This window comes from Antedon mediterranea, chromosome 7 (assembly GCF_964355755.1).
Source record: "Antedon mediterranea chromosome 7, ecAntMedi1.1, whole genome shotgun sequence".
In the NCBI taxonomy this organism is placed as follows: Eukaryota; Metazoa; Echinodermata; class Crinoidea; order Comatulida; family Antedonidae; genus Antedon; species Antedon mediterranea.
The window spans coordinates 27757298-27768843 of record NC_092676.1 but is presented as its reverse complement, the minus strand read 5'-3'; the positions used below and the strand labels follow the sequence as shown (position 1 = coordinate 27768843).

The window sequence follows — 11546 nt, the reverse complement described above, 5'->3', positions numbered from 1 at the left end:
GAGAATATTGATATCTCACTATCATTAAACTTTACAACAACACGGCTATACCCTGCACAGCAAACTAAACTAGGCTAACATTCTGATCGTACAAAGAAACAGAAAACAATGAAGTTCGATGATGTTTTTAAATCGATTGGAGAGTTTGGAGCATATCAAAAAAGAGCTTACGCGTTATTAGTACTGACGGCTATTCCAGTCGGAATACATTTCTTAGCCCAGGTATTTCTTGCGGCCGAAACAGATCACTGGTGTACAAATGCAGTGATAGACGCGTTTAACTGCACTGAATACGGCTTGTCGGAAAACGGCTGTAAAAATCTTACAAATTCGCTCATTGTTAAAGATAACACCGAAACGAATGAGCAAGAACGGCATTGCAAGAGTTATCAATTTGAGAGTGAAGACGATGTGTTTGATAATACTAGTTGGCCAGTTGTGGACTGTACCACTGGATGGAAGTATGACACGTCGCAGTATCACTCTACTATAATACAAGAAGTAAGTTTTCATTTTAATTTTTACATTAGAATAACATTCGGCTGTAGAACCAACCCCCAAGGCAGAGAAAGTATCATATTAAGTGATATCTTGATATAAAGTTTGCTGTACAACACCACGTATGTTTAGTTCTGAAATGAACTGTCGAGTTTCTCGACGTTTCGATGAATATACTTTGAGCAGGAGTCATTATGAAATATTATATCTTTCTTTGTTGTTTTTGCTATCGAAACAAATTATAAATCCCGCAATAGAGGTGTCCCTTGAGGCTTCACGTGAAAGTGTCCCCTAGGACAACTATTTTTTTTTTCAAAAAACACGCTTTCTACAAATCGACGGGTAGTCGATTTGGACAACAAATTCGTTCATATTATAGTTTGAAAACGCGAATGCGACGTTTAATTTTCAATAGGCCTACTACTGTCGATTCAGATATAGTTCTTAATGTTAAACTAATATCATTCTTAAATCTGTGATAGAAATTTACAAAAAGCTATACAAAATCATATACCATAGCCTATAAACCTGCAAATTGATATATATAAATTATACATGAATACCAAGGCCATATTGCATCATTAACAGTTCATTCGCAATTTTTTGTGAGGGTAAAAAAGTCAATCAAAATACTGTACTATCATTTGATGATTCAACGCAAGAAGTGATTTCTTGAACAGAAATGTTATCGGACCGTTATAACTTAATATGTCGATTTCCGGCCAAATTAAATAACATTTTAATGTTATCCTTATTTTAAATCATTTCTCAAAGTCAAATTCAAAGTCAAATTCTGCTAAAGCTATAGTTTGACACAAAAAATGTGTGATGTGCTTAAATATGGTAGTGATATACCCAAATATGGTAGTGATATACCCAAATATGGTAGTGATATGACATCATCATGTCCATATATGGGCACATGACATTTTGTTTTTGTCACATCAAGTTTGATAGTGTGACAGAGCTTAAGATTCAAGTTTGTTGCACTGTGCTCCTATTTCGTCAGTTTGAATGAAGAACAATGAAATTCAACTTCTAAAACAAATAACAACATGCTGCAATTAGCACGCATAGCAGTGGAAATAAACAAATAAAACTTTTTAAACAGAAAAAGATTAAAAAGATCTATATCTATATTTTAGTTCGGTATAATATATAGTGACGTGTTAAACGAGGAGGAATCCATTGATTTGTTTCCGCATCCTCATCCGTTCCGGATTGCTACTAGATTATTTTCCGTCACATGAACTTCAAGACGCACGATTTAAAAGCCTGATAACATAACAACATATATTTCAACTTTATGCTAATATCCACCAACCCCGTTCCGTTAAAACCTGTACCAAAAAAGTGTCCCTTGATGTCAATAGATAGGTTTTCTGCAGCGTTCGCTTCATGGGAATGTTAACCCATTGCTATTGGATGTTACTAGAATAGAATGGTGTCCCAAAAGAGTGGTTCTATATAGTTCTATAATAGTAGTATTCCGAAAGGTTCACTAGAGTTTATTTGAATCGGAAACGCATGCTTAAGTTCTTTTTTAGTTCAGAACAAATTAGTTTTAATTGTTATCAAAACGTGAACTTAATTTTAAAAGCGTTGAAGTGAGAAGTACAAATTATTATCAATGATTTCAAAAACAATTTCTGGTTTAGTCCAGTCGAAGATGCATGTTTTCTATATCCAGTTAACAGTGATAATGCAAAATTATAATTAAAACGAGAAAACAAATTGAAAATGCATTTATGTAGGGATGTAATGGTGTGAACACAATGGAACTAACCCAACATTTTGTAACAAACACTTTTTTTCTGGATTAATCCAGTTAGATCATGTTTAATTTACTGCTTACTTACGCGTATTATTAATTTAAATCGTGTTAACCCGTAATTCCCTTTTAATTCATATTCGATGCAGACAAAATTAAAACTTTTGATCACAACACTGATACACATTTTGTTCTACAATAATATCATATTCGATGTAAGTTCATCTGACAAACGTGAGAACAAGTTCAGACGCCATCATCCTTGTAGGCCTATTCAATGTGTATATTATAATTAGTTAACCAGTGGTCTAGAGGAGCGTGGCGTCAACCTCTGTATTAGATAGGCGGTATGGACAGGGGAGAGGTAAGGGTCGCGCTTCCCCCCCCCCACCCCTTTTGACAGATAAAATAATAATACAGTATTACTGTAAGTAATAAATTAATATATCACAATTGCTCAATGCGCTAGTCTGACAAAAATACACATAGCTGCATATTCATTATTATTAACATTATACCTTATACATTTTTGACAGACTGTTATTATTTTGTTTGTGCAGCTCTGTGATCCTATGATCCGCATATGGGGACCTTAGGGGGACACGTTCTTGGGTCCCGAAATGTCCTTCTACTTGAACTTCTCTATAAGTTCCGCCCATGTTTATAATCAATACACGTTGGGGTGGTGGGGGTGGGGCACATGGAAATAGAAAGAGTCACAATAAGTAGGCCTACCAGTTTAAACTTTAATGACTAGACGTTAATTATTTCCCGACTCAAATCTAAACAATGTGTTTTAATTATATTTCTTGCTATCCGTTACGTATAATATTTGTAATTTGTGAGGGGAAGCAATTAATAAAGTTAATATAAGGAGGCGGATATTATGTTTAATTTGTCTCTTCGTGCTTAGTGCCAACTGGATGTCAGATGTCAAATCAATGTTTATCCTCAGTCTAACCTACTGTAAATGAATGCTTAGTGAACCTCTATTAAATGGACACTTCGGGACATATACAACGTAATCTATAATTGAGCTTGTCCCCTGAATGGGGATTTGGTCATTGTGAACAATATTGTCCCTCTTTCGTTTCGGAGGAAGTGTCTCTTTAATAGGGGTTTCGCGAAGGAGGGGTGGGTGCTACTGTATGGTGATAGAGGTACATTTCTTTCTACACTATCGACTTGATGTGATGTGCCCATATGGACGTGATGATGACATATCACTACTGTATTTGAGCGCATCATACTTTTTTTGAAACTGGTTTAATAGTGTAGACAGAGTTTGATAGGCCTATAACACATTTCCTCATGAACAAAATGGCAATATATATTTTAACATTACGACAACCCTCTAATAAAGGGACACTTTATTTGGTCCTGAAAATGTCCCCTTACTTCTCCATAATAATTGGTTAGTATTTTATTTATATTTTGTATAGTGGAATTTGGTGTGCAAAGATTCTCACAAACCGGCTACCGCTGCGTCAGTTATGTTCGGAGGCGTTTTGTTGGGATCGATTTTATGTGGGACATTTGCTGATCAGTAAGTACCTATCTACCTACACTTTAAATTTGAAAATAAATGATATCAGTGTTTAATTATTATTTCAAGATGTGTTCTCTGGTAGTAAGCCTGTTGATGCAAGTGCAAGTGTATCACTTTGTTCTACGATGACAATTTTGACAATGATTATTATAAACTATTTGTGGCGGCATTTTTTAGATATATACATTAATAGATATTGTTGTATTTCAGTATCGGAAGAAAGAAAGTTCTATTCATTTGTTTGTCATTGGCCACATTGACCGGAAGTCTTGCTTCATTTTCGCCAAACTTCTGGTTTTATTGCCTGATGCGGTTCTGTATTGGAGCAGCGTGTATGGGCACTTACCTTATGGCCTTTGTTATAAGTGAGTTTACTTACTTTACTTGTAGACGTACGCGTAACGTAACTATATACGTATGCGTAACGGAACTATGTACGTACGCGTAACCTAACTATATACGTACGCGTATCATGTAGGTACGCGTAAAGTAAATATATATGTACGCATAAGGTAACTATGTACGTAAGCGTAACGTAACTCTGTACGTACCCGTAACGTGATGACGTATGTGTGCGTAAAGCAATGACGTACGTATGCGCAACGTAAGTCTACATTCCTAATTATTTTATTTTGGTTTTATTTATAGGTACAGAAATAGTTGGTCCTAAGCCACGAACCTTCACCGGCATCACGATAGAAATGTTCTTTGCGATTGGCTACATGCTGTTGGCCCTTCTCAGTTATCTCATCAGGTCTTGGCGTAACTTACAACTCGTCTCATCGGTTCCAATTCTTCTTACTTTCATAATTTTTCCGTAAGTTTAGTAAAAATACGCACCTTCATCTAGTTATACTAAAAGCAAAAATATATTTCCAACAACTTTAGTACATGATAGTGCAAATCTGTCAATACTTAGTTGTGACGTAACTTCTTTCTTCTTTAAATGTCATCAGGTTCGTGCCAGAATCACCCAGATGGTTAATAACGCAAAAGAGATATAAGGAAGCGACAGACATTCTGAAGAAGATGGCGAAAGGGAATGGAAGAGAACTGCCATCAGAATTCAGTGACCCGGATGAGCTAGAGAAAACTATGGTAGGAAAATGTGTAGGGTCAAGGCAATTTAATCACAGGATTCTGAGCTCGCCTTACCAAGATAGGAACTCGTAACAGTCATTTGATCTTATGTCTGGCTGCGACAAAATACCTCAGTACTGTACTACAGTATGTACATATTCTCCGCCTGGTGTCTGAAAATTATCGTGTCGCAGCCACAGATAAATCCTTTGATCCACGGAGCTCAGCAACCTGTTGTTAGATTGTCTTGGTAGAGTATACTACGAAAGAACACATCCATATTTTCACACGGCGTATATTCTTTTAGGTTGCATTCTTATTGAAATACATTATTCCTTCACAGTAAATTACGTCATCACACGACCTCGTCAGTGACACGTGACTTTCAAACATTTTACATGCCACTATATCACAGACTTCTGCATATCACAACATATTCGAATTGCGTCACATTGAATTCTACGTCATAATTCATCACCTTATTATTACTGTACATTATTATAACTGTACATTTTTATTACTGTACATTATATTACTGTACATTATTATTATTACTGTACATATTACTGTACATATTACTGTACATTATGTATTTTTACAGATGAAATCTGAAGAAGAGGGTGATATGAAAAGACATACAATTGTTGATCTCTTTCGCACACCGAATTTAAGAAAGAAATCGCTGAATTTATTTTACAATTGGTTTGTACAAACGAAATATTGTTTTAATTCGACCAAATTAAAATTGTTGTAATCATATAATGTGCTACCATTTTGGAAATCTTGAATGTGCCCTTTTATGTTTCGTTCATTTTGTTTGTTTCACTGAACGCAATGCAAGTAGGTTTATCAATCACAAGTCACGGAAACTAAATCTCAAAGCCTAACTTCGATTTATTTGAGTTTAAAGGAGGGTTCCGGGTTTTAAATTACTATTAAAAAGTATAAAATAGGCCTATAATTGTTTTTGTAAAAGTTTCACTTATTATAAAGTGAAGCAGAACGAAAGCTGTGACGTGAAGCCAAAATTGTAAGTGCATCTAGGCTAATATGACGTGACACATACTAAAATGGTCGATCTTTCTTTCTTTCATTGTTCTGTATTTTTAGTCATTCTTGTCATTTTTCTGATCTCTTTAGGATGGTAAACAGTCTTGTGTATTACGGCCTTTCTCTTGGAACCAGTAACATGGGTGTCAACGATTACCTGGCCATGTTTGTGAGCGGTGCTGTTGAACTTCCCGCCGTCGTATTTTGTCTGCTCACTGCCAGTAGATTTGGGCGCGGTCGTACAATCAGTTTTGTCATGATCGTTGGTGGCCTAGCATGTTTCGCGACGGTATTTTTGGGTGAGATATAAAGAGCATAATTGTATAGCTTTACTCTAGGCTACACAGTGTTGTTCATACTGAATATTTTTAGGAGGTACTGTAGCCAGTCTATCGTACTTTATTTTTTAATCACCTATTGTTACTAATGTTTAATGTTCAGTAATGTTGTTAATGTTTTCAATAATAAGCCCTTGTGTACTCTTTGTGAGATTACTGTTTCAACCTTTGGCTTTTTGTATGTTTTTTTAAATAAAGTATCTAAATATTTAGGAGTTAAGATTGTCTGCATGAGTCAATTTAAGTATCATTCCTGTTTGTGCCAATTTATTAACAATTTTTAATTGTTTTTATAGAAAAAGGCCCAGCATTGATGAGTGTGGCGATGATTGGTAAATTTTGTATCACCGCTTCGTTTGCTATTATTTATATATTCGCCGCAGAGCAGTTTCCTACGCCTGTCAGGTAAGCTCGTGCTTAAAAGGTCTTTCACACTTGTTCTGATACGATTCTGATCCGACGCCGGCAAATCAAATGTCAATGTTTCGTTTTCACGCGGCTACGTACGCGCACATCGACTGGCGCATGGCATAGTAGTCCCGTGGAGCGTTTTGAAATCGAAACACTGAGGTTCGATTTGACTGTGCAGGCGGAACAGGTGTGAAAGACCCTTTATTGCCCATAATCAATCAAGTTATCTGATTGGTTAACAGTCATTCCTGTTTTCAAATCAATAGTGATGCTTTAATGAAAATAGTCACGTGTAACATTTTCTGTTATCAGGAACTATCACTCTAACATAACAAACTGAATGAATTTTTTACCAATCATTTTATTTATTCATCTCAAATGTGTATAAACAAATCACTTATTATCATTTATTAACTTGAATATTTCAATTTATATATGAAATACTCTATATATTTAATGTATATACACAGGAGAAAAGTCTTGCTTTAATAATTAAACATTTTGATTGTGTTGTTACCCTGATTTGCTAAAGCAACCTTACATGGGTTATGAGAAATGATACATAACTGATCTGGTGACCTAATTCTATCTTTTCTTTGATCAATTCTTTTGATAAAATATCCATCACTTCTGAATAGTTGTAGTTTGTTGCAACTTGCTATTATGATGTTGTCATCCTCACCAACTACAACATCCCATGGGTACATTACCTTACCATCTTCATCTCCTCCATTGATGAGTACTTTCAGTGACTTGTCCTTGTCATCATACAGTAATACCTGTTGCTGTCCTTTATCTGCTACAAGTACTTTACCAGTTTTTGTAAGTGAAACATCAGAGTATCCATAATAATTTGAATCCTTTTGTGATCCTATCTTCTTCAACAACCTACCATTGATTATGTCAAACATAAACACACATTCAATGCCCCAATCTGCTACATATATAGCATTAGTTGCCTCATTTGTGTGAATACCATTTGGAGTTTTAAATACACCTCTACCAATGGATTTCATCACATGACCATTCATATCACATACTTGAATGCATCTATTACCAAGATCACTGAATGCTATGTTGCTATTCTTCATTCTGTACATTCTGTTAACCATGACACCTACTGGTAGTGTAATCTTGCTTGTACATTCTCCTGATTGGTTGTACTTGTGAATTACATTTGTCCAAAATGAAACCAGCAAGCAATCATCATCACAATTTGCTACTCCTCTAGGCTTACCTTTGATATGAATTGGTTTGAATACAACTTTTCCAATGTCATTTTTTTTCAATAAATCAATTAAATGTTGGTTTCTGATAAAGTTAATTTGTTTGCTGCTTTCCTTTTGCCTGATTTCTTCAGATTTAATAATTTCATCCATCATTTTATTTAATACAATCCCATTTGATTTCATAGCAGTTGCTGGCTCACTCTTTAGTAACTGATTTAAAGAACTCAAGTTTGTATTCAATTCAGAATATTTTTTTTTTAAATTTGTAATTTGTAAGTCATTAAATTTCTTTTCATTGTTATAATTTGCTTCAACTTTTTTCTTCATTTCATCTGCTTTTTTCTGGATTATTAGAAACAATTCTCGAACTTGCTTATCAATGTTGGTGAGACTTGCCTCTTTACTTTCTTCTAGTTCTTTAGCATTCTTCGTAACTACTTTGAGTACTTTTTCTATTTTTTGTATCGATTCATATGCAGCTTTCTTTAAGTCTTCTGATGTTTCCTTAAATGTATTAAATGCTGTTACAATGTTAATTAGTTCATGTTTTCCATCTCCTGCGGCATGTTCCATTGCAGTGCATTCTATGCATATTGGTACTTTACATTTTGTACAATACATTTTCAATGGTTTAGCGTGAGCGGCGCACAGAGAGGCAGTGCCTTTAGCCTCATCTTTCTCTTCATGTTGTTTGATGGTTTCCAAGAGGTTGTTTAGAAATGTATTTGGTGCAAGTTTTTGAAGCCCTCCTACTGGAATGGGATACTCTTTGTGACAAATAGGGCATGTTAACTTTCCACTGTTGGTTTGAACCCATTTCTCCAAACATTTGAGGCAGAAACTATGAAGGCAGCTAAGTGATTTTGGGTCTTCTAGCCTTCCATTACAAATAGAACATTCTAGTACTTTCTCATCTATATCTCCAAGTAAACTTACATCCTTGCTAGCCATCCTGCAATAGTAATTTGAAACTACTATCAAGTAACCTTGTACTGTGCAGAAGTTAAAATGTTGTCCAGGTTTCAGCAGATAATAATGGTACTTTTTACCAATAAATAAATATAGATATGATCTTCAACTTATAGATGGACAATTTCAAAATAAGTAATAAGTCAACTAAATGTACAGTTGGTTTTTCCACTTGTATCATGTGACCATAACTAGACCAGTCGGGATGTGTTCAAAATCAGTGATGCACAACACTAAAACAAAAGCATATCCATTTAATTCTCACATTTTAAGAGATTGAATTATGTATGTTTTGTCAAATATCAATAACAGATGGTGGGTGTGATGGTAATTCACAATAGTGCATTACAACAGAGTCAGCATGTATTGGAAAATGGTCTTCCACACGTCCTGTTCCGGTCCGGCGCCGGCAAATCAAATCGAACGTCAATGTTTCGTTTTCACGTACGTACGCAGCTACGTACTGTACGCGCACATCGATTGGCGCATAGCAGCAAAGCAAGTTCTTTGATAGTAGCAAGTATAGCAACAAAACAATTACGTTTTTTATTTGATTTGACGGCGCGGGACCGAACCGTGCGGGAACAGGTGTGAAAGACCCTTAATACTTGTTCACTAAAGAGCAATGTCCATGTAGTTGTATACCTCATGTGGAAAATTAAATACTCAATATTTATTCCTTTTCATATGTTGAAAATTAAATAAAATACTAATGTTACAACTAACTAAAGTTCAGAATCAAACATTACATTTATATAGGGGCGTTGGGATAGGCTGCTGTTCTGTCGCTGCCCGAATTGGTGGGATAATGGCGCCACAAATACTATACTTTGGTAGTCTGTGGAAGCCATTGCCATACGTTGTGTTTAGTGTGATGTCTGTATCGGCCGGAGTTCTGGTCCTTTTGCTGCCGGAGACGTTGAATGTTCAACTTCCAGAAAGTATCGAAGATGGAGAAACCTTTGGCAAGTAAGTAGCAAGAAAATTGTGTTTATGATGATGATTTATCAACTTTTGTGTTTTACAATAATATTCGATTTCACAACGTTTATTCACATTGTAATAAAAATATAATTATTTCAATCTGTAGGAATAACTCATCAACATTAAAATGCTGGAAAAGAAACAGAGAAGTCGACGAAAAAGCGACCGAGGATGCCCTTAATACGACTTACAAGCCAGCGGACGGTGTAATTTGATCAATTACAGATGGATTACGATTGACTAATTGGCCAATCACAGATGGATTACGATTGACTAATTGGCCAATCACAGATGGATTACGATTGACTAATTAACCAATCACAAATGGACTGCACAACATTAATGAGGAACATTTTATAAATTAAACTATTATTCAGGATTTAAGCATGCTAGTTTGTAACGAAAGTTTCGTTGGTGAATCCATGAAGAAATAGATTAGTCTCTATGGTGAATCCAAGTTAATACACCTTTAGTCTTAAGCAAATAATATGGCACGTCAAACTGTTTATTTATTATTGTTTTAAGACAAAATAAGCCTCTCTATCGAATACTAATTTCTTTTATGTTTTATTTTTGTATAATAATTAATACTGATAAACCTCAATGTGTTTGGGTGTATTTTTTTTTTCTTCTTAGGCCTAAATATCGTATGTCGTGAAATCAAAGTATTAATACTGAAAGTCTAAAGCTTTTAGTTACGTACTTACACTCATTATTTTTCCTCTAGAATGTATTTTCAAAGCGACAGGATCTACTACCGTATTTACCCAGAATAAAATATAGAAATCATAACAGACCTAAGCTCTAACTAACTAACAAGTAACACCATTGTTAAAAAATGATTTGTGTTAAATCTATTTTGAAAATAACGTTTCACAGGTTGGAAGCTTCTTTCCGAGTCATTTTATAATTTAAAATAATCTAAATCCTGTATTAGAAACGAACGTGAACAAATGTAATTGTATGGTAGCTGCCGCTTTTTATCGCTCACAAATTTACCGCCAACACCGCCGTCAACATATTATTTGCCACCCGCCATATTGGTTTACCGTTGACAACTAATTTATATATTCAAATGAGATTCAACGAATATTTTAATCTGATTTTGAATACAATACTATATCATTACTCTATTTAATCTTTTTCTATATAAAATATGTACAGTACGGTACACAGGCATATCTTTGTACGGTATACAATAAAAATATCAGTCAGGGCCTAAATTTTTTTTTTAATACGCCATCTTAATGTCTCATTAGGTATATAGTTATGCACATTGACCAAAACAGTGGATCAACAAAATACATATTTACCTGATAAAACACGTAATTTAAAGAAAAAAAGTCCATTAGAAAAAAAGGTCTATATCGTCAATTTGTCCTTAAATTAAGTTTTAAAAACAACTTGCCTAATACCTAAACGCTAAATCTATCTTCTATGTTATTCAAATTTAGGAGAACGCATAATAAAACAGTAAATAACTTATTGTTATTGTTCACACAGTGACCTATGCGTTTATTCATTGCGTTGTCCATTGTTATACACGACACCAAGCCGATTCGATACTGGAATTAATTCAAATTCAACTCAATTTTTGCCAATTTATAAAAGTATTTATGCTTTGAAATCTATTATTATTCAGCAATTTCAAATACAGAGGTGGCTAC

The 11546-nt window shown here is 34.7% G+C and overlaps 1 protein-coding gene across 1 annotated transcript; it reads left to right on the top strand.

Moving 5' to 3' along the window:
• Positions 1-18: 18 nt before the first annotated feature.
• Positions 19-11314, top strand: LOC140053932 (organic cation transporter protein-like). Its single transcript, XM_072098683.1, has 10 exons — positions 19-501; positions 3712-3815; positions 4029-4183; positions 4467-4635; positions 4775-4916; positions 5500-5600; positions 6039-6247; positions 6583-6691; positions 9655-9864; positions 9986-11314. The coding sequence occupies exons 1-10, from the start codon at positions 109-111 to the stop codon at positions 10092-10094; spliced, it is 1701 nt and encodes a 566-aa protein (XP_071954784.1). The 5' UTR covers positions 19-108; the 3' UTR covers positions 10095-11314.
• Positions 11315-11546: the final 232 nt, after the last annotated feature.